This window comes from Notolepis coatsorum (assembly GCF_963971535.1).
Source record: "Notolepis coatsorum genome assembly, chromosome: 5".
Classification (NCBI taxonomy): domain Eukaryota; kingdom Metazoa; phylum Chordata; class Actinopteri; order Aulopiformes; family Paralepididae; genus Notolepis; species Notolepis coatsorum.
The window spans coordinates 21,537,257-21,562,160 of NC_140169.1; the positions used below are offsets into that span (position 1 = coordinate 21,537,257).

Below are 24,904 nucleotides of genomic sequence, written 5' to 3' on the forward strand. Positions count from 1 at the left end.
GCAAGCGTTTATTCGTTTTTTACTTCAGGCAATGCCGCCATTGATCTGCTTGCGAGAAGCCTCAACATACCGTAGCTACCGGGGAGCCGTAGTTAGCTCCCCGCCGAGGAAGTAATCGGTAACAAGGTTTCCGTAGGTGAACCTGCAGAAGGATCATTAATGAATACCAGCCTTTTTCGGCCACGGAGCGCGAGCTTCATGGCGGGAGGTGGTTGCGTTGGAAACAACAGCAGGCACACGCCTCGGCTCCTCAACAGACCAGTCCACCGTCTACCTCGGAACGGTGGTAGGGCGGACGGGCGGCAGGCGTGTTGGGAGCCCGTCCGACGGGTCTGTTGAGGAGCCGAGGCGTGCGCCTCTCCTCCCGGCTCCCCGTCGACCAAGAGTGAATACCTGTTATTGAACGTGTAACACTAACTATATAACGTTAATGCCACAAAACGAATGCCTTTGTTTATCTAGCCCCTTACGTGACTGCAAGGGCTATTGTTTATCATAAGTAGTAACTTTTGATGCAGTAGCTTGTTTATTTTCTTCTGAGTGCTTTGTTTAATTACATGTTTACATGAACAGCCACCACTGTAAAGAACATGTTTTTCACCAATAGACTATGCAATGCCGCCCTCCGTAGGATCTATAATAATACAATAAAAAAAAAATGTATTATTAAAAAAAATGAAAAAAGAAAATTATAAAAAAAAAAATTATTAAAAAATGTAAACGAACGTTCGAACGTTCGTTCGATAAACCCTGGCGAACGTTCGAACCCTAAAAACAGGGTTCGGGCTCAGCCTTAGTGTCAAGTCAAGTCAAGAGTTTTATTTGTCACGGCATACGAGTATACAATGAAATGCGGGTGGTCTTGCCCGCAACGATGTGCAATACCGTGGTACAACATATAATGGAATCCAATACAAAAAACATTGTGCAATAACAGGTAACAGGTAACATGGTGTGACATCTCGGTATTTGTACATAGTTATTTACAGAGCATATAGGACATGCTAGGTAGGGGTGGGAATCACCAGTTTCATCATGATACGATACGATATCGATTCTTTGGACAACGATACGATATTTGCCGATATCACAAAGTCTCTCATGATACAATACGATACGATTAGATTCAGGTGCCTGCGATCGATATGAGATATCATATGCCCATTTAACACAATCAGTAACATTTAGATCAACAAAAAAAAGGTAATGAAAATATCATTTGACATTTGTATTGTTGAGCTCTTCCAGACATTTAAAGGAAAATCAATCTATTGTTTTTAATACAAATAGACCTCCTGTTCACTGTAAAGTGCCACGTTTTTATATATTGAGCTTTAAACTTTAAGCTACATTTTTTGGAACTCAAAACTCACAACCTCCCTCTCTCAAACCGTTCCTACAACAATTTGTTGATGTTGCATGATCATGTATAGGCCTACATTTATTATGTATTATATTGTTTATGTTTAAATAACATTTAAACATCAAACTCCTCTGACCTCATCTGGTCTTTCCAAAGACGCGCGCACACACACACAGAAAGGGAGAATGCTATGCTGTAACATCTACACACACGGAGCTACTGCTGTTGTTCTTGGGCGGATATGAGACTCGCCACAGGATTTTCAAAATAAGAGTATCGATATGAATCGATCTTATTACATCGCATCGATCCGATTCGATTGTTGATAATTACATCGATGTATCGATCTGGATCGATGTATCGTCCCACCCCTAATGCTAGGTAGCTTTGGTAGTGCAATACACTGTTACTGTTGCTAATACTAATTTAAAGTGGCCTTTCCTTTTGGCAATAAGTGTGGGTGTGTGCCCGCTCATGTTAAAGTGTTAAAGTGGCTGCTAGTGTGTGAGCGTGCACAGCGTGCGTGTCGTGTGTGTGCTCATGCTCATGTGTGGATAGTTCAGTGTTCTGTGGTACTCAATGTTCATTGTTCAAGACTCTGATGGCCTGGGGGAAGAAGCTGAGCCTAAGCCTCTCTGTCGTAGTAGCTGGGGTTCGCAGGCGTCTGCCTGACCTCAGCAGCTGAAACAGGCTGTTATTGGGGTGGTGGGGGTCTTTCATTATTCTGCAGGCTCTGGATTTGCACCTCTTGTTGTATAGAACCTGCAGGGGAGGTAGTGCAATACCTGTGGTATGCTCGGCTGAGCGCACCACTCTCTGTAGGGCCTTCTTGTCCTGTGCCGTGCTGTTTCCATACCAGGCAGTGATGTTTCCGGTCAAGATGCTCTCTACAGCTCCTGAGTAGAAGGACTGGAGTATCTTCCCCGATACTCTGAACTTCCTTAACTGTCTCAGGTGGTAGAGGCGCTGTTTCGCCTTCTTTACTACTGTGTCTATATGTGTGTTGACCATGTCAGATCCTCTGAGAATGTGTGTGTGTGTGTGCTCATGTGTGCTTGTGTGTGGAGACTCTGATGTAGGGCTGGGCGATATATCGAGTATACTCGATGTATCGTGGCTTGTTCTACGTGAGATGTAGTAAATTGCTATATCCAGGGCTGTACGCTAAGCTTTTTCACTAGGGGCACAGGTGCCCCTAAATGAAAAATGTAGGGGCACAGAATCTTTTTTAGGGGCATGTTTTCTTTTTTTTAATAACAATTTTACCATTATAGTGCAAAAAAATATGTTCCTCCTGCCTCATTACTGTGGTCCTTTTATTTAACATTTAAGTGCTTTTGTTTTCAGGTTTGTATCTTTTATAATGAACCAACTGAAGTATTACCACAGCTGCAAACATTTCTTCTTTCATTGATAACGGTGTGTTCATTAGGGATGGGTTAGGATTGTTAGGATTTGATCGATACTGCTACTCTTATCGATTCGATACTGCTTAACGGTACGGTACTTTATCGATACTCTTATCGGTTCTTTTTGATTATTTTGCAAGCATAAGAACATAATCGACATTGCTTTATTATTCTTTTATATAACTATATTACTGCACATGGCTACTTTTTGATCAATTAATACAAGCAGTCAGATAAATTAACTATTTTGGGACTTTCTATTTTATTTAGAAAGTTCTTAAATCAGAATGTCCCACCCAATACCCAGCTGTTAAAAACAGTTCAATACTATTAGTAGAGATACTTTTAGAACAATAGCCTGATGATATATTTTCCATGAGTTGAGTGGATGCATGACCGGAGCTGTGTGTGCGCGTGCGTGTGTGAGAGCACACGCTTTGCGTAGTGGGCATGTCAACCGTGTCAGCTGAACTTGCACCAAACAAGGCATAGGGAAATAGTCAGACATCCCAGAATTATTTCATAATACAACGTTTCTGAATGGATATTTGGATTCAATCAAGTTATATGCAGTGATGACCGGTCTTTCCCCGCGGAACACAAGTTACTTAACGTTACACGGGTCGCGTTATGCATGCTTAGCTTGCTAACGATAGCAGTGTAACTTAATGTTACACACGTCGCGCTATGCATGCTTAGCTTGCTAACGTTAAGATAGGAGATAGCAGTGTAACTTAATGTTACACAGGTCGCGCTATGCATGCTTTTTTCGAACGTTTCGTTCTCTCCGCTATGATGAGCTCTGCTCTGCTTCAGGACGGACAGCACCTCTCAAGTACCCGTATGTGCATGTGTGAGTGTGTAAGTAGCAGCCCCGCTCCTCGGGCAGACGGAGAGAGACAGAGGGAGGAGAGATATAGAAAACGGCCAACAAGATTAGTTCGCAATGTTTAAATTCCTGGAAAAAAAGGAGTGAAATACGAATGAGAGGTTTGAAATCAGTACTAGCAAGGGTGCCCCCAAATATTTTTTTCTACTAGCACAGGCTATTTTTAGGGGCAATATGCTACGCCCTCGTAGCACTGTACAGCCCTGATATCGTGAACATCGAGTATTAGCCGTCAGTTAGCCGCCACGGCTAAAAACAAACTATCAACACGGACCGACTTGCTTTAGCGCAGCGTTTTCCTCTCATTTCATTATAGACACAGACCAATGCGGACCTTCAATGATGAGCAATTGTAATTTCATTAGACATAGACCAGCTCAGACCTTCAATTGAATTGAATTGAGCAACTGGCTAACGTTAGCCGCTGTTAGCTTCTCAGCTAACGCTAAACTATCGAACTAACGTGACTCCGCGATACCATTTCCATTAGTGAGAAAATGGGGGGGGGGTATATTGATGAGGCTTGACAACCGGTCCAAAGATAACTTCACATTTATTGGCAATTAGTTTCTTTATATCGCTTTCTCCAGCTTCCAACTGTGTTGACAAAATGCAATCCTGGTGTGGTTAGCTACGGAGCATCAGAACGCTCAAACGCGCTCTCTCTCTCTCTATCTCTCTCTCTCTCTCTCTCTCTCTCTCTCTCTCTCTCTCTCTCTCTCTCTCTCTCTCTCTCTCTTCTTCTTCTTGTATATTTCCGGCGGACTACACGTCTAGGCGTATTGCTGCCCTCCACAGGACAGTGGGAGCACAATAGATTTCCAGCCCTCCCTATATTCTGTTATACAGCCCTGCGGCAAGCAGGAACCTCGCTCTCGCTCTCAATGATTTAAAGTGGCCACACGTTACAATATAAATACTAACTGGGATAGTTGATGATAAACATTTAATTTCATGTGCAATGTTACCGTTACCCCCTCCTGATGGTTACTGGAAAAAATTACATTCCACCGCATATAAATTTATTTGGAATAACAAACCTCCATGAATAAAAAGATCCACCGCACAGAGAAACAAAGCCGACGGAGGTTTAGCATTTCCAGATTTTTACCACTATTTTAAAGCGTACTCTTTAAGACCACTGACAACCTGGTTTGACTCCCAAGCATCTGTATCCTGGAGGAACTTAGAAGAAAATATAGTAGCACCACATAGACTGCAGGACATAGTATACACCATATTATCAATTAAGCAATGCAAATTGAAATTTGGCCCTCTTATTACACATGTGATTCGGATATGGCGTGAAACACAGACAAAATATTCTAACCAACATAAATGGCATAGCCATACTCCCCTATTCAATAACAATGCGGAAAACGACCTATCAGATACCCCAAATGGGAAAAGCAGGGAATACATACATTGGGAGATGTTTTCAACAAACAGGGTTTTTGTAGCTATCAAGATATACGTAACGCATTTAACCTCACCAGTTCCACATATTATTTCTACGCACAGTTATTGGAATGTTTGAAGGCTCATGGAGTCCCATTAAAGATACCAATTGAGCACCACAGATATCACAAATTCTTCTATGAAAGAGAGACATCGAGAGGCTTTTATCATAACTTACTAACGTCTTCGTATGGAATCCTTCCCCTAGACTCAGTCTGGAGGAGGGATATACCAGACCTGGAAGTAGATATTGATTGGCAAGAAGTCTGGGCAAACGTTCGAATTGCGTCACGCAACCCGGATCATCAACAAATTAATCTTAATTATATTCATAGGACATACCTGACTCCTATAAGATTGAACAGAATGGGACTTAGACAAGATTCTCTATGTTCCTTATGTACAAATGGTGATGAGGGTACATTTATGTATTGGGATTGCCCACCTGTTAAGATATTCTGGGAAGAAGTGACCCTGCAATTATCAGAATTTTTATTTCTGAACATACCTGTACAGCCCTCTGTATTGCTGTTGAATGATGTTTCTCAGTTTGCAGCCCCCATACAGCTAAAGAGACTAGTTTTGTCCGGTCTCACAGCGGCTAAAAAGCTGATAGCATCACGATGGATTCAACCGGATAAAATGTGCCGGAAGGTATGGGTTCTTACCTATCTCCATGTGATTTATCTAGAGATATCTACAGCAAGAATTTTTGGTGTCAATGAAACCAGCATTGCAATCTGGTTAGAAGTGGTGGAGAGAATAAAGGCTAGCATATGAATTGTAATTCCTGGTTATAAACTAATGAAAATGGATGGATTATCCAAGTGGGGGTCCTGGGAGGAAGAGCGAGCAAGAGCATAATGTATTGTATTGGATTGCAAGTATTAGGTATATATCTCGTAGACTACATTTATATTGTTTCAAATGGAATGTATAGTTCTGTGATTTACGTTGGATGTTTACTGTTAATGCTCGTGTGTCTAATTTTATGTCATGTTTAAAAAATAATAAAAAAATTAAATATAAAAAAAATTAAAACATTTAATTTCATTATCTGAAATATTATACAATCATTAAGTCTGCTATAAGCCATTATCCCTTTGTGTGTGATTATTATTGTCTCACAGTAGTGTGTATATATAAAGTGTGTGTGTGTGTTTTTAGCTAAAGTGGATAGAAAACAGTACTGTGCAAAAGTCACCCAAGAGTTTTTATATAAATGGTCTTACAGTAGATTATTAATTTTTAATAAAAAAAAATAAAAAAAAGTATTGGTATGTCAGTAGAGACAATGTCTTAGTAAATTTTTAGAAACTTTTAATTTAATTATTATTATAATTTTTTTTATATACTTTTTTCTCCCATTTTCTATTTTTCTCCCATCCCAATTTTCATATCGTCCAATTCTACCCTCCCCTGTCTCGAACGCTGTTAGGCCATGCCTCCCACAAGCCGGCTGCAATGTGGACGAAGCCTTACATCACGAGTCCCCTCCGGTACTCAAGGAAGCAGCCGTCGCATCTTTTCACCTGCACAGCGCGATCTCTCAGCGGCGGGGGTCTGCGTGGGAGGGACACGCCGCCCCCGTCGCTTCCTGATTCTGCTGCGCAGGCGCACCAACCGACCTGTAGGAGTCGCTGTCCACAACGTCCGATCCCCACCCATCAGCTTTCCCACCCCTAACACTGCCAATTGTGTTAGTATGAACGACCAGCCAAGCTGATAGCAATGCGGAGAGCTGGGCTCGAACCCAGCGTGTCCTGCATTGGTGGCGAGCGCCTTGCCCACTACACCACCTAGCCGCCCCAATTTAATTATTTTTTAAAGCATCTTCATGGTTTAATGCAAACGTATTGGCATGACTGTATGCATCAAAGGGTTAAATCAAGCATTTTTAAGCGCTTTAGAGTAAATGTCCAAATATCGCGATATATAACGTGTATCGTGATATAGCAAAAAAATATCGCGATATCCTTTAGAGGCCATATCGCCCAGCCCTACTCTGATGCCCTGGCGGAAGAAGCTGAGCCGAAGTCTCTCTGTCCTAGTTGCTGGTGTTCGCAGGCGTTTGCCTGACTGCAGCAGCTTGAACAGGCTGTTGTTGGGGTGGTGAGGGTCTTTCATTATTCTGCAGGCTCTGGATTTGCACCTCCTTGTTATATAAGACCTGCAGGGGTGGTAGTGCAATACCCGTAGTACGCTCAGCTGAGTGCACCACTCTCTGTTGTAGGGCCTTCTTGTCCTGTGCCTTGCTGTTTTCATACCAGGCAGTGATGTTTCCAGTCAAGATGCTCTCTACAGCTCCGGAGTAGAAGGACTGGAGTATCTTCCCCGATACTCTGAACTTCCTTAACTGTCTCAGGTGGTAGAGGCACTGCTTCGCCTTCTTTACGACTGAGTCTGTGTGTTGTACATGTCAGGTCTTCTGAGATGTGGACCCCCAGGTACTTGAAGCTGCTCACCCTGTCCACGGTATCCCCGTTTATCCACAGTGGTGTGTGTGTGTCCTGCTGTGTTTTATAGTGGACACCTTGAAGCAGGCAGGGACCACAGACTCAGCCAGGGATAGATTAAATATGGTGGTGAGCACTGGGGCTAGCTGGTTAGCACAGGACTTAAGTATACGTCCTGTTATCCCATCTGGGCCAGCTGCCTTTCTGGTGTTCACCCGCATAAATGCTCTTCTCACATTGTGTTCTGTCACTGAGAGAGTGTCCCCCCCCCGCGGATGCCCTCCCCCTCCACGACGACCGGTGCGTCAGTGACGTTGTTAGCCGGTGAGCTAGCGTCGCCACTGTTTGCACCGAACCGTGCGTAAAAGGAGTTGAGTTGGTCCACAAGAGAGGCGTCGGCACTCCCCATTGAGGGGGCGCTGACTTTGTAGTCAGTTATCGTCAGTAGTCCTCGCCATAAACCTCTTGTGTCGTTCTGGGCCGCCTCAGGAGGTAGGTAGAAGTAAAAGTCTTTATTTGTCATCAGATTAACACACGCACACATGCGATGGGCGACCCACAGGAACACACACACACGCATGCACTGAGTCGCTGACTAAATGTTCTCTGCACCTCCCATCCCGTCAGCCTTCCCCCCAAGGGCAGCCGGGAGGCGTAATTATTTAAGGTAACCAACTTTCGTCTAGCCACTCCCCCTCTTTTAACATCGACGGCTAGCTCAACTGGTTCGCCGCCTTGCTGTGGATCCTGCGGTGCATTGGTGACAAGTGACAATTTTTTTTTCTTTTTTTTTTTACGTGCATTCTTTCGCCGGTTAACTTTAGGCATTGTTTCGGAGTTGGTTAAGGTTAGTGTTACAAAGGGTCAGATTAAACCGAATATATGTATTTATTGATTGATATATATTGCATAGGATTTGTATATCGTCTGATATCCCTTGTGTATTCTTTGTACATATACACGGAATATCCCTTTAACCTAGTACAGACCATAATATTTCGTTCTCCTATTGGAAGCGATCCCCTAGGCGCCAAAGGCCATACCGCCAATGCCGAGTTCAAAGTCACCGCGAAGACATGTCTGTACATGCCCAGGAATACGAGACCGAAATAAGGTTGGCACTAGATTATTCACCTAACGTATAAATACGGCGCAGGTGGATACAGCAGTAGTCATAGTAACAAGTTGAAGCCTCACACCACGATACAACGTGCTGTGAAGTGGGCCCGTTTTGCCCCGAAATAGAGTCTTGTCTTATCCTAATACGTTCGTTAAACGTATCGTTCGCTCCTTACTAGTAAAGCCTTCATCACGAGTCAACGACCAAGTGAAGTGAGCAACCGTGCGTCTAAATAGAGCACTTATAACCGCGTGCGAATAGGATAGTAAAGTGTCAGAGCTTAGTGGAATAACGTCAAGTTTGACCTAGATAATGTGAAGTACCGCGCACCGGAGAATCTACACCGGTGAATGCAGAGCCCCTTTCCGGCTGGATTATTATTATATTGCTTTGGTCCTGTTGGAGCGGAGGAGAATCGTCTACCCACTACTGTGTGGGATTTGCCCGTGAGGAACATCACTCGAGCCCGTCTCTTGGAGAGGCTGGCCGGCTTTCACCTATGCTGCACGCATACTTGGATTACAGCTGCTGCTTTTCGTCTGCTGATCCAGGGAGTAATATACCGCCTCCCATAGCAGGAGCTTATTGAGTCCCCGTTGATCCAGACTTTGCATTCGAACATTTCCTCCCCCTGCTGGCTTACAACCGGTGGGAACCCCCTACCAGTATCTCCCGCTGCCCACTGGAGTACCATAGATATAATTCCTAAGATTCAGGTTGTATTATTATCTCCTGCGTAATATGAGAATGGACATACGTTATTGATTTGCCTACGCACATTCCTTTGCCTTATAAGCGCATCCAAAGTAAAGTATATTATGTACTATCATTGCTGCTAATAAATATTCTTAAACCCAATATTGTTGTGGAACCGTGTCATTGTGGAGGTGTTCTCATCATATACCTGTGTACTGTATGGCCAGTAGTAATGTACATAAGACAGTAGTGGTTTAATGATACCATACTTATTAATACAGTCAGGGAATTGTACCCCTCAGTTACAATTGGTCCTTCGAGCCGGAGATAAGAATTAGCGTAATATTAATATAATATTAATATTAACATGGCCGATGATGAACACTCCACAAACGGTTCTCCTAAGCTAGATCGCCCGGAGCGCAGACGGCAGCCACCTCTTCACCTAGAGGACTATGTTGTCAGTCCAATACCTAGCTTTAAAAGGAAGTTATAAGCGGATAAAATAACTAAAGCGGATAGTAAAAGTATGTCCAACCCTACCGACCAGGCTACCCCGCCAGTAGAGACCCTAGTGGGGTCTAACGTAACTGACCAAGCTCACGGTGGGGACCAGGAGGGACCCGACATGACTTTACCCCCCGCCAACGTCGACGAGGTAGTCCCCGGAGAGCTCCAGGATAAAGAAAGCCCTCCAGGGATGGAACCCGACCCACCACAAGAAGAGACGCGCACCCAGGAGATGGATCTCCTCGGTACGCGACAGGAGAACGGATCTCCAACGAGCACTGCCAGAAGCCGATCACCTCCGCCTGTGTCTTCCCCCAGCGAAGCGGACAAGATGCTGGCGCAGGCACTCATCGCCACCCTGGCAGCCTCCACTGAACGCGATCGACTCCAAGCGCAACAGACGAGAGAGCGCGAACAAGCTGCAGACGAACGAGAGCGCCTTCACGCGCAACTCCAAGCGCAAGCCCTCAGTGAACGCGAACATTCTGCAACCGAGCGAGAGCGCTTCCAGGCGCAACAAAGGAGTGAAGACGACCGCATAAGACTGGAGACCAGACGCCTCCAGACGGAAGAGAACATTGAAAGAAGCCGCGCCGAGGCGCAGCACGCCGCCGCCAATGCACAGCGCGACGCCGCCCATGCCAACGCCAATGCGCAGCGCGACGCCGCCAATGCCCAGCGCGAAGCAGTGCGCGAAGCCGCCCATGCCCAGCGCGAGGCAGAGCGCGACCGGCTGCAGGCGCAGCTGATGGACAAATTGATTACCATGGCGACACCCCCTCACTCCGCACGGAGCTCCCGGCGATCGTCACGACAAGGGTCTAGGGCACATTCCCCTACCCGACCAAGCGACCCAGGGACCCCGCCAACAGGAGGATCCTGTCCACGTCTCCGAACCCCCTCCCCGGCCGGTCCATACGAGACCCAGCAACCGGGAAGAACCGGACCACGCCGAGAGACTGAACAGAAGACTCCAGGACCTAGCAGAGGAGGAGGAAGCGGAGGAATGTCAAGCCGACCAGCAGCAACGTACTCTGGACCAGGAGGTCCAGTACAGCCCAGACGTCAGCCCCGAGGCACTGCGCTACAAACCCCCGACTCAACTCACGGGTGAGTTTGACGCACCACCAGCCCCGAGGAACAGCACCTGGGTACCCGGGCTTCGGTACCCACCAAGTACCAGCCCAAGACGACACGCACGGGGAGACTCGCCCAGGAGGCCTCTCCCCCAACGCTCACCGATGTGCCAGCCATCCATGGCATCGTACCTTGGCACATTGACGTTCCCGGACTTCACACACGAGAACAGAGCACAGTACACAGAGCTACGAATGTGCTTAGAGACAATGATGTCCGATGTACCGGATGAAACGTACAAGTATGCTATCCTACTCAAGCACCTGAAGGTGCCCAGAGCGCACAATATAGCGCTGGCATATTCCAACTCTACTACCCCATACACCGCGGCTCTAGTAGCCCTCGACCAACGTTAAGGACGCATATGGGACTACGTGATACAGGAGATAAGAGACATTGACCGTCTCCCCCCAGCCAGAGACAACAGAGCATTGGATGACCTCTCTATCAAGGTACAGTCCCTGGTAGGGATGCTGGGGGCCCAAAAGGAAAAGGGGATCTATGAACTGTACGCTAACTCTAATGTAGAGAGAATATTAGAGAAGCTCCCTCCCGCCCGACAAGAGCGTTTTCGGCGGCAGAGAGACCACCGCGACCCCAACGGTCCAGAGGCATCCCTCCTAGACTTGTCTGATTTCCTCGCCAGGGAGGTCAGCAGCCTACGACTGGACACGTTCGTATGGAGTGGACCAAGACCAGGACCTCGGGGATCAAATGATAACCGCCGGTCGGTGACCGTTATGCACCAAGCCGAATCAGTACCGCAGCACAAGAACCATGACACCCCCTCGACGAAAGAGGAGTGGAAGATTGAATGCCAGTACTGTGAAGGGGAACATCGGCTGTATCAATGCGACGATTTCAAGAAGCTGACCACGGATGAGGTGAGTCAGTGGATCAAGGACCACCGCCGCTGCTTCCGCTGCGCGCGCAGCCACATGGCAGCTGCGTGCCGCCTGAAGAAGAAGTGTGGCAGGTGCGGCGGCACCCACTTGGAGGTCCTGCATGACATCAACAAGCGTCAGCCAGGACAACAGAGTGGGCCCGTCGCGGTAATGTACCATGCCGAGGCGGTGGCACCAGTACCAAAGATCCACCAGACCGCTCCCTGGTGCCCCGACTGCTACAGCAGACACTGGGAGTCACGGTGCTACTCGCACCATATAGATTCTGTGTCACCACAGACGAGCTGCCGCGGTATTGATGTTTTCCTTACCGCACACATTTGCAAAATATTTCCTACCGCCGCGGTTATTACACACACACAAAAAAAAAGTTTGAATGCATTTTTTTTGTAGTCTACTCTTTATAGCATATAGCCTGCCTCTAGTCTAAATGTCTATCTTTAGAGGATGACTTTGCAGCATGAATATTGTTTGGGATTCGGCATGCACGCATTCGTTATTAAAAGTGAAACACGGATTCGAAGTCTCCCCTCGGTGTCGCGAGCAGGGGTGGTAGCGGCGCGCCCGCCGGTTACCCCCCCGACCCTTTCTTCTTCTTATTATTATAACGTTACTACTTATGATTACAAAGGCATTCGATTTGTGGCATTAACGTTAGTATAGTTACACGTTCGTATTTACCGGACCATAGCAAGGCAAGCGTTACTCAATTAATATCTAAGTTCCTTTCTTTGCTCAGAGCGTGCCGAGTTGTACCCATTCTGCGGTCTGTTAATAAAGTTTTCAATCAGACAAGTGTATAGAACGAAGGGCTTTTATTATAACATTTTGTTGCAGTAAAATCATTATGCCTCGTTCCCTGAGGAGCGACGGCGTCGGTAATCCACTCCGGTCTCCGGTGGGAGCTAACGTACTATTAGCCGTGTTGTGATGGCTGAGATTCAGGAAGTAAAAGCACTGCAAGATGCTCCAAGCATGTGACGCGTATCTCTTCTGACCAATCAGTGGTCTGCAGTGTTTCATGTGACTTTTCTGGTACCCAATAGGGTCGCTTGGAATCTCGACAGAGAAGTAGGGTATATCTGCAGAGCCGCAAGCCCAACGAGAGCGTAATAATAATAATAATATAATAAAAAACAGCGGTGATGCCGGTATTCAGCCCAACGCTGCGGTGGGCATGATGTAACAGCGATACCGCGGTAATACCGATACCGCGGCAGCTCTACCACAGACAGGTGACAACCCCCCGGCAAAGGAGGTATGGAAGATCGACTGTACGTACTGCCGCGGAGGACACTGGCTGGACCAGTGCGACGTGTTCCCGGAACTGACCATCGCCGAAATGGAGCAGTGGATTGCGTCTGACCCCCCACAAGCCGGTCACCGCCGATTCTTGTGCGAGGATAACATGAGAAGAATAGCCCGACGAGGCAACCGACCAACAGGAGTGCTCCACATTGACCAGCATAGCGGGACCCCCCGAGTGCTCATCAAAGTGGTCAGAGTGCTCCTGAGCTACGAGGACAAGGTCCTGGACACTTACGCCGTCCTGGACGATGGGTCTGAAAAGACTCTCCTCCTCGCTTCCGCCGCAGCCCAGTTGGGCCTGCGGGGTGCCAAAGGTACCATGACCATACGCACCATCAGAAGGGACCAGAAGACCATAAAAGGTGAAAGGGTCTCCTTCAAGATAGCAGCGGTGGACCAGCCCGAGAAGCAGTATAGTATAACCAACGTCTTCACCAGCCACGACATAGGCCTGTCTCAGTACACCTACCCCGTCCCACAGCTGATGGCGAAGTATGTGCACCTACGTCAACTACCTATACCGCTTATCGACGGCGCCACACCGACCCTGCTCATCGGCTCCGACCACGCGGACCTCATTCTCTCAATTGAGGCGGCCCACATCGGACCCAAAGGATGCCCAGTCGCGGTTCAGACCCGACTGGGATGGACGCTCCAGGGCCCCCTCTACGGACTTGACAGTCAACCCACGTCTACACGCTGCCTACACACAAAGGCGAGCGACACCGGCCACTCCCTCGTACAGCCTGTTGAGAGGCTATTGACATTAATCGAGAGGCCTGTGAGAGAACCGTGGGCACAAGAGGGAGTTCGGAACTCCACCCCCCTCAGCTGCGCTTCAGACGTAGCTGACCTCGAACCTAGCACCCCAAGCGACTCCTTGACGGGGCGGCCGGAACCGGCCCCTCCTCAGACGGGGTACAGAGCAAACAAGAGAAACAGACGGAGGAGGAGGAGGCACAGCCAAGCACGGATCAAAGCAGTCTCAGGCCCGCTTCCTCCTAAGCCCCCCTTCATCCCGTCCAGTCGTCATGACCATAGACCAGTCACTACCCCGAGCTGCGTGGCCGGCCGGCCGCGTAAGCAAAGTGACCACTGGTGCCGACGGAAGGGTCAGAGCGGCAGAAGTGCTCGTCCAAGGGCGGACATACAACCGACCCGTGGCGAGGCTGATAGAGTTGCCAAGGCTCCCCGACTCGCTTAATGACTACTATGACCCACTGACTTTGTGAACTGCCTACCCTCACAACAGACATTGAGTAGTGGACAGTGCGGTTAATCTGTCTCTGCTTATCTAATTAGGTGGGACTAATTAGGAGGCGGCTGTTACAAAGGGTCAGATTAAACCGAATATATGTATTTATTGATTGATATATATTGCATAGGATTTGTATATCATCTGATATCCCTTGTGTATTCTTTGTACATATACACGGAATATCCCTTTAACCTAGTACAGACCATAATATTTCGTTCTCCTATTGGAAGCGATCCCCTAGGCGCCAACGGCCATACCCCCAATGCCGAGTTCAAAGTCACCGCGAAGACATGTCTGTACATGCCCGGCTTTGCCCAGGAATACGAGACAGAAATAAGGTTGGCACTAGATTATTCACCTAACGTATAAATACGGCGCAGGTGGATACAGCAGTAGTCTTAGTAACAAGTTGAAGCCTCACACCACGATACAACGTGCTGTGAAGTGGGCCCGTTTTGCCCCGAAATAGAGTCTTGTCTTATCCTAATACGTTCGTTCAACGTATCGTTCGCTCCTTACTAGTAAAGCCTTCATCACGAGTCAACGACCAAGTGAAGTGAGCAACCGTGCGTCTAAATAGAGCACTTATAACCGCGTGCGAATAGGATAGTAAAGTGTCAGAGCTTAGTGGAATAACGTCAAGTTCGACCTAGATAATGTGAAGTACCGTGCACCGGAGAATCTACACCGGTGAATGCAGAGCCCCTTTCCGGCTGGATTATTATTATATTGCTTTGGTCCTGTTGGAGCGGAGGAGAATCGTCTACCCACTACTGTGTGGGATTTGCCCGTGAGGAACATCACTCGAGCCCGTCTCTTGGAGAGGCTGGCCGGCTTTCACCTATGCTGCACGCATACTTGGATTACAGCTGCTGCTTTTCGTCTGCTGATCCAGGGAGTAATATACCGCCTCCCATAGCAGGAGCTTATTGAGTCCCTGTTGATCCAGACTTTGCATTCGAACATTTCCTCCCCCTGCTGGCTTACAACCGGTGGGAACCCCCTACCAGTATCTCCCGCTGCCCACTGGAGTACCATAGATATAATTCCTAAGATTCAGGTTGTATTATTATCTCCTGCGTAATATGAGAATGGACATACGTTATTGATTTGCCTACGCACATTCCTTTGCCTTATAAGCGCATCCAAAGTAAAGTATATTATGTACTATCATTGCTGCTAATAAATATTCTTAAACCCAATATTGTTGTGGAACCGTGTCATTGTGGAGGTGTTCTCATCATATACCTGTGTACTGTATGGCCAGTAGTAATGTACATAAGACAGTAGTGGTTTAATGATACCATACTTATTAATACAGTCAGGGAATTGTACCCCTCAGTTACAGTTAGGGTTAAGTTTAGGCATTGTTTCGGAGTTGGTTAAGGTTAGAAGGGTTAAGTTTAGGCGCTGTTTCGGAGTTGGTTAAGGTTAGAGTTTGTCTTAGAGCATGGCAATATTCTTTCGGAGTTGGTTAAGGTTATGGTTAAGTTTAGGCATTGTTTCGGAGTTGGTTAAGGTTAGGGTTAAGGTTAGGCATTGTTTCGGAGTTGGTTAAGGTTAGAAGGGTTAAGTTTAGGCGCTGTTTCGGAGTTGGTTAAGGTTAGTTTGTCGCAGAGAATGGCAATAGAATGCAGCCTATTTCCGCACTGCCGCGCTCTCGCGGTCACATGGGCGTAGTGGGCAATCAGAGAAACGCTGAACACAAGTTGGTTGCCTAAAATATTCACGCAGCCGGGAGCAGACAAGGGCTGCAGCGTGCGCCACGCCCGGGGACCAATCCAAGTGCTCCTGTCCGTCTTCGTCAGGAACGTGACAGTGTTGGCGATCTGTTGTGATCTTATCGGGAGGGGAAACCCTTGCAAGCACGGGGGGAGAACATGCAGACTCCACACAGAAAGGCCCGGGAGATACCCCACCTGGGTAACTGGCAACACAGTAGGGGTGGACGGTATAAACGGTATACGGTATGAATTTGCTCTACGGTATGGATTTTGACTATACCTTGTAACCGGTAGAGCAGCTCTAAAATAGCAATGACGTCATGTAACCACAGCGCGACTATTTCACTCGCATTTGCCCCTAAAAATAGATAGAATTAGTCATAGATAATAGATATGTGCAAACTGGAAAAAGTTATTTAGGACAGTGTTTCTCAACTGGTGGGTTTTTTTTTTTTGTTTTTGTTTTTTCCACTACCTATCTTTGTGAAAGTGGCTTCTCAGCTCTGGTCCAGCTGAAGACAAAGCGGAGGAACAGATTGGACATTGAGCATGACCTCAGAGTTGCTTTGTCTACAATCACCCCAGACTTTGAGACTCTTGTCAGGAGCAAACATCATCCCCAGTTATCCCATTAGTCCCCTGCATGTTAAGCTAAGAATTCTGCTAAGAAGGATATATTATTTATTATTATTATTATTATTTTATTTCATTGTGTTTTTAGCCCTTAGTTGCACTTTTGTTGCAACCCCAGTTATCCCATTAGTTCCCCCAAACGTAGGTCTGTTATGTTAAGCTAAGAAATCTGCTAAGAAGCATTATTTATTATTATTTTATTTCATTGGGTTTTTAGCCCTAGTTGCACTTTTATTGCAATCCCAGTTATCCCATTAGTTCCCCCAAACTTAGGTCTGTTATGTTAAGCTAAGAAGTCTGCTAAGAAGCATAATTATTTATTATTATTATTTAATTTCATTGGGTTTTTAGCCCTAGTTGCACTTTTGTTGCAACCCCAGTTATCCCATTAGTTCCCCCAACCTTAGGTCTGTTATGTTAAGCTAAGAAATCTGCTAAGAAGCATATTATTTATTATTATTTTATTTCATTGGGTTTTAGCCCTAGTTGCACTTTTGTTGCAAACTCAGTTATCCCATTAGTTCCCCCAAATTTAGGTCTGTTATGTTAAGCTAAGAAATCTGCTAAGAAGCATTATTTATTATTATTTTATTTCATTGGGTTTTTAGCAATAGTTGCACTTTTGTTGCACTTTTTGTGTTTATTTCATGTTTTGAAAGATTGCGTATTACTGCAAATTTTTTTTTTTTACATAAATCATAGTGGTTCAAAATTTTGGGTCGCGACTTAATGACTAAGGAAAATGTTGGGTCCCGAGGCTAGACCAGTTGAGAACCACTGGTTTAGGAGGCTTCGCGCAGTGGTCGTGTCAACACGCAATTGTCATTTCATAATAAACACATATCACCGCGGCGCACAGCAAGTTTCAATTTCAGTTCCTTTCATTTTTAACCAGTGGAGAAAGGTAAGATATTTCCCTATAGTTTTTCTTATATGAATTATTCTACGTTAATAAAACATACCTGGTGATCAACTACAGTTTGCTGTGAACATTATGATATGTGTGTAGTGTTCTGACGGCTGGGCAGCGCAAGCTGGATGCTGGATTTTGCGAGAAGCATATGCAGCTGCAGAGCCGCAGAGTAGGGGCGCTTTCAGGTCCGGTCACAGGCCCGCTCAACAGCGCCCCCCACCCAACGGCTGAATTGCCAATGGCTGAATTGGAGTAGTGCACAGTGCAATACTCCAATTGGGAGCAGCACGGAGTCTCGACTCGGGACTTATTTTATTTGGAATATAATGACTGTATATGCAAAAGTAGCCTAGTTTTAAGTTAAAATATTATAAATCTACATGCCTTGAGGATGTCATTCTTTATATAGCCTGCCTATCAGGCAAAAAAAATTATTCTAACGGAAACACTGATACCGTGATATACCGTTACCGTCTATGCTTCAAATTATACCGTGATATACATTTTAGACCATACCGTCCACCCCTACAACACAGCAACCTGGTCCCCAAGCGGGAATCGAACCCAGGACCTTCTAGCTGTGAGGCGACAGTGTTAACCACTACACCACCGCGCCACCCATCTGTGTCATCTGTGTTATCTGTGTCAAAGTCAACAATCAAGAGAAGTCACCGGAGTGAATTTGCAACCAAGTATTAAAACGTGACAATTGTATTTATGATTGTTTGTCCAATTACTTTTGGTCTCTCGCGCGCGCGCAACAGGAAGTTGTTGTAATCGTAATTCCAAACACTTGTTTCCTGACTTCACAAGTTTTCAGACAAACTACCTCTTCTCTGTTCTCCTCTTCTTTCGTTCTCTTCTCTTCTCAACACCTCCTTTCTTCACTATCTCCCTCTTATCCCTTCATCTTCCTTCCTTCACTCCATTCCATCTTTTGTCCCCATCTTTGCTACCCCCTTCTCTGTCTGTCACTCTTTCTCTCTGTCTGTCTGTCTGTTTGTCTCTCTCAATCCAATTCAAATCTTTTTGATTCGTCTTTATTGGCATGAAATAAAAGCACTTATTGCCAAAGCAAGTTTAATATCCAAATAATAACACACATGTAATCAAAAAGATTATAATATTACTAATAACAACAAACTAGGTAATCATTTTACAGATGTAGCCCAGAAACCTTTACTACAGAGCTTGTTCTCTTAGTGTTTGACAGATGTAGTCATTCAGAAAGATTTACTGCAAAGCTTGTTCTCTTAGTGTTTGACAGATGTAGTCATTCAGAAACATTTATAGCATATAGCTTGTTCTCTTAGTGTTAGACACTTCTCATCTCCTTCTGTCTCTCTCTGTCTCTCTCCTCTCTCTCTCTCTCTCTCTCTCTCTCTCTCTCTCTCTCTCTCTCTCTCTCTCTCTCTCTCTCTCTCTCTCTCTCTCTCTCTCTCTCTCTCTCTCTCTCTGTTGTTTCCTCTCTGTGTATATCTTTCCCTGTATCTGTCTCTGTATCTTTCTTTCTTTCACTCTGTCTGTCTGTGATGTTACTGTTTGATATTAACAGTGTTGGTGTTCTTTTTGTGTCTCAGGCTTCCCAGGACAGCGTTTGAAGGTCAAGGGTTTGAATCTACCTGCCACTGTCAACACTCAGACAGACAAACATACAGACAGACAAACCCCTGGGAATGGAAGACTGTTCAGAACAAAGTGAGTAGATTCATATTACAGACAGAAAATAGTCAACTGTTTTGACCCGCGTACAAGACGACCCCCCCCCCCCCCCCCCAAACAACAGAGTTCTGGTTCTGTTCAGAGTTCTGGTGTTTAGTGGTGCTGGTTCTGCTCGGAGAGAGTTCTGGTGTTTAGTGGTGCTGGTTCTGTTCAGAGAGAGTTCTAGTGTTTAGTGGTGCTGGTTTAGTGTTTAATGGTGCTGGTTCTGTTCAGAGAGTTCTAGTGTTTAGTGGTGCTGGTTCTGTTCAGAGAGTTCTAGTGTTTAGTGGTGCTGGTTCTGTTCAGAGAGTTCTAGTGTTTAGTGGTGCTGGTTCTGTTCAGAGAGAGTTCTAGTGGTGCTGGTTCTGTTCAGAGAGTTCTGGTGTTTAGTGGTGCTCGTTCTGCTCAGAGAGCAGATTATTATAAAATTATTATTAGTAGTATAAGTAGTAGTTATTATTATCATTATTATTAATAATATTACATAATAGTGATATTAATATGGCTATACTTTATTTATTATTGACATTCATAATTATATTATTATTATTCACATTACTATTAATATTTCCATTCTTATTATTATCATCATTATTCTTATTCTTATTGTACAGTAGGTGCTGATCCAGATGTGACACAGAGAGCAGCCTGTACGAAGCGCAGGGCCTGGGCTCAGAGCAAAGACTCCATCTGGCAGGACCCTGGAACACAGCTTGACCCAGAAATGGCCCCTGACCCTGAGACCCCCCACGGCCACACAGAGGGGAGGGCGGGGGATGGAGGCAACCAGGGGCCCTCAGAGTACACAGGTTAGATACCTTTCCTCTCAGAGTACACTGGTTAGATACCTTTCCTCTCAGAGTACACAGGTTAGATACCTTTCCTCTCAGAGTACACTGGTTAGATACCTTTCCCCTCAGAGTACACGGGTTAGAAAGCTTTCCTCTCAGAATACACATGTTAGATACCTTTCCTCTCAGAATACACAGGTTAGAGACCTTTCCTCTCAGAATACACAGGTTAGAAACCTTTCCTCCCAGTACACAGGTTAGAGACCTTTCCTCTCAGGCAGTGTTCATTTTGTCAACTAAAATGATGACGAAAGATGTTCGCCAACGAAGGTTTTTTTCATGACAACAACGAGACGTGACGTCACGTTATTGAAGACGATGTGACGCTAACGTGACTAAATAGTTAATTAAATATCGTTGCCCACAACTGAGTACACAAAAATGTAATTTACAAAAACCAGGACGAAATTTCTCTTCATGTATGTTGATATGTTGACTAAAACAAGACGAGACAAAATAATTTTAACTTTTCTTAATGCCATCGTCCAGAGTAGAGCAGTGTGACGGGGAGCTCTGTTATTAGCATTTGCTGAAGAGCTATTTGAGAAGCTAGTTTTAGCTTAACGTTACCTTGGCTAAAGTTGGGCTATTCATAATCCAGCTGCAGACCTGCAAGCAAAGTACAGCAAGTTGGCAAAGAAGTATTCCAAGGTAAATCACTTTTTTACCAGTAACGCTACATTGTTTGTATTTCCATCTAGCTCTCATTAACTAGTGGCTAACCTAGCTCACGCTAACGTGGTCACTGATCGACCTCTCGCACACAATTAATGACATAATGCAGACAGCCATACCGGTGACAATGTTTAGCTTTTAGTGCCAAATGATAAGAGTCTGAGGCGGAGTCTCAAAAGAGAATGTTGAATATTTATTTTGCATTAAAAATTACAACAGAGCCTGCCTCTGCTACTACAGTAGCTAACCTAAACAGAGCCGACTGGATAGGAGGAAGTGCAACAACGTGTAACCTCCGTGCGGAACCAATGTGCCAACGACCTTTCCGTGGGTGAACTCATTGAGCTTAGTTGTCAATTAATGATACTAATATTAATCTATACAATCACCTGTTGTTGAATAAATACCATTACTTTCTAGTTATTACTAAAAAACAGTATATATAAAACAGTAGCTGTAAAAAAGAAAAGAAAAAAAAGTTTTATAATCTATATAATATAATACTTTTTTTTAAATGTATGCACTGGTATCGGATCAGTATAACCAGACCTAGACCACCTCTAACTCCTAACCAGACCTAGACCACCTCTAACTAACTGAAGCCGTCTTCCACACGGAAACGTGGGATCTGCACCGACACCATGGTCTCCGTCATGGCGTCCAGCCAGCCGGTCAGCTTCCTCTGATCCATGCCCACCTCGATCTGAGCATCAGAGACAGACATACCCGGCACGGATGGGCACGAGTAATGTTTTCCCAGTTTGAGTACTTGCATGAATTATGAATAGGGGGTGAAAGGGGTTAACAGTCTGTAGTGTGGTAGTGAAAGCAAGGCAAGAAGTGATAATGTGTCTTATTAAGTTATTTCTCCATTCACAGATCGACAGCGCACCCTTCCTGTGTATCACTTGTGCCGCCGACTCAGATTCCCCTAGGTTAAAAAATAAATACGCAATTTAAATCAGAATATGTTCCATGTTGACTATTTCTGACTTCTGACAAGTTTTTTTCCATTAACTAAAAATAGCCAAAAATGTCATCCGTTTCCGTCGACTAAATCTAGACTAAAACAAAAAAGACATGTGAGACAAAAACTGACTAAGACTAAAATGCTCAGACATTTAGTTGACTAAAACTGTCTAAACGGAAAATAAATGAAGATGACTAAAATATGATAAACGAAAAAGGAGCACTTGACACATGACTAAGACTAAAACTAAAATGAAAATAGCTGCCAAAATTAACATTGCTCTCAGGGTACACAGGTTAGAGACCTTTCCTCTCAGAGTACACAGGTTAGATACCTTTCCTCTCAGAGTACACAGGTTAGAGACATTTCCTCTCAGAATACACAGGTTAGAGACCTTTCCTCTCAGAGTACACAGGTTAGAGACCGTTCCTCTCAGAGTACACAGGTTAGAGACCTTTCCTCTCAGAGTACACAGGTTAGAAACCTTTCCTCTCAGAATACACAGGTTAGAGACCTTTCCTCTCTCAGAGTACACAGTTTAGATACCTTTCCTCTCAGAATACACAGTTTAGATACCTTTCCTCTCAGAGTACACAGGTTAGAGACCTTTCCTCTCAGAGTACACAGGTTAGAGACATTTCCTCTCAGAGTACATGGGTTAGAGACATTTCCTCTCAGAGTACACAGGTTAGAGACCTTTCCTCTCAGAGTACACATGTTATAAACATTTCCTTTCTGAGGACAAGTGTTGTTATTTACTCTCTCTCTCTTTCTCTCTGTTTGTGTGTCTCTCTTTCTGTCTCTCTTTCTCTGTCACTCTCTCTCTCTCTCTCTCTCTCTCTCTCTCTCTCTCTCTCTCTCTCTCTCTCTGTCTCTGTCTCTGTCTCTGTCTCTGTCTCTCTCTCTCTCTCTCTCTGTCTCTCTTTCTCACTCTGTCTCTCTGTTTGTGTCTCTCTCTGTCTCTTTCTTCTCTCTGTCTCAGGTCGTCTTCCTAATAAAATCACCAGCTGGCTCAATGAGTGCAGGTACGGAATACATTCAATCTCTACCCCATAACTTTTAACCTTTAACCCTTTCTACAGCTTAGAGTTATGACTGACTGACTGGTTGACTGTTTTACTGTCTGGTTGACTAGTTGATTAGTTTACTGACTGACTCTTCTTTGAAAGATAAAGTAACATCCGAACAGACTGACATGGTGGTTCTAACAAACTTGGAGTCTCTTGGAGCATCACAGGATCTGATTAGCAGGAATGTTTATGAATCCCAGGGTTATGCTAAGAGTTATACCTACCGTGTGCATCAGTGGAGGTTTCTCTATGACAACACGTGAAACACAAATTCACTCATAATTAATAATTATTATTAATTTACATATATATATATTTTTTTTTTATTATTATTATTATTTTTTTTTTATTAGAAAAGTTTTCCTCTGTAAAAAAATGCCAGTGAATTTTTTTTTTTTCAAAAATGGTCAAAATTGACAGCTCTGAGCAGGCCTGCACTGCAGTAATGACTGCAGTAATATTCGTGCAGAATAACTGCACAGGTTGACCCAGGATTAAATAAATAATAAATAATAGCCAATCAAAATAGGCTATTAACTTCATCTAAGCACGGTCTGTGCAGTTAAACTCTTGCCATTGAATGGGGGATTGAATGATTGACAGCCTTGACAATCCAATAATACACGGAGGATGAATGATTGGCAGCCTTTGAAATCCAATCAGAGTCTGCCTGGTAAAATACCTGCGGAACTGCAGCTGGACTGGCGTCAGTGTTCTAGTCAAAGTTGTGTTGCATCATCTCATGTGTGCAATTTGCCTGAAGAAGAACATTAATTTGCCTAATATAATCATTCATATTTTAACCCTTTATCTGCCAGGGATTATTCTGATCTTAATCCACTGTCTGCCAGTACTGTAAGTCTATGGAGATGTTCCCCTTCTTTGCAGGGCTATAACTTTTTAAATTGTATTGCTAAATTGACATTACTATGGCCCATTCAACGTCAAGTATCTATCGTTTAGGATGTAGCAACGTTCTACTTTTTCATTCACATATTCATACTAAAATACGGTCTAAAGTATAAATATGTTTTTATCGTTTTCTGCAGCATTCTGCAGAACGCGAGTTATAGCTATAAATACATATATTACATCATCAAATGTAGTTTGATACCGATTGACGTCAGATAAAAAATGTCAATTGTACAAGGTCCTAAACGTCATGCCTCATCATCTGCTGGTGACCGGAGGGGTGGGGGGGGGGGGGTTTATAAGTCCGTGGCCGACGTTAAATCATTAATGTAGTATGGGCGATACATAGATCACAGCAGTTTATATGGATCATAATAATCAAACGCACTAAAACTTACCGCAGCTTCCTCTGACTGTTGGGTGGTCAGCGTGGAGCAGAAAGTTCGCGATTATGGGATGTTGATATATGCGATCCATTTCCAGGTTGTATAATAGTATATACGTCCAAATCGAGTTATTGGCAACGGATCGCTATCCAGTGTATCAAGCTCGAGTCCCGGGAGCAATAGCGAGTGGCCGGACGAAATATGGTTGAGCACCACTTCCTGCCGCGTCACTTCCTATTTGGGCGATTCGCAGATCGGCCACCAGATGGCGGTCTTGAACCGTTGGAGAGTTGAGAGGAGATCAACAGCAAGTCTCAAGTCTCCGTGGGTAAAATATGATTGACATGACAGATTTTTGAAATATTGATCTCAAAGATGCCTTACGGCGTCATTGGCAGATTACGCATGGCGGAGAATGACGTGGTAACACGTCATTGGCGAATAAAGGGTTAAGATCTTTATTCACTTGTTCACTTATTGTTGTGCACTGCATCGTTTACTTGGATGATATATATATTTTTTTAAATCTCAGTTGAAGACTAGTGTAGTTGTAGTTGACG

The 24,904-nt window shown here is 44.8% G+C and overlaps 1 protein-coding gene across 1 annotated transcript in view; it reads left to right on the plus strand.

Moving 5' to 3' along the window:
• itprid2 (ITPR interacting domain containing 2) overlaps positions 1-24,904 on the plus strand; it is a 156,647-nt gene that overhangs the window by 48,456 nt on the left and 83,287 nt on the right. Inside the window, exons 2-4 of the mRNA XM_084314035.1 lie at positions 19,360-19,477; positions 20,095-20,289; positions 22,959-23,001. Of these exons, the coding sequence (XP_084170161.1) occupies positions 19,456-19,477; positions 20,095-20,289; positions 22,959-23,001 (260 nt within the window). The 5' untranslated portion in view covers positions 19,360-19,455. The remainder of the gene's footprint in view (positions 1-19,359; positions 19,478-20,094; positions 20,290-22,958; positions 23,002-24,904) is intronic.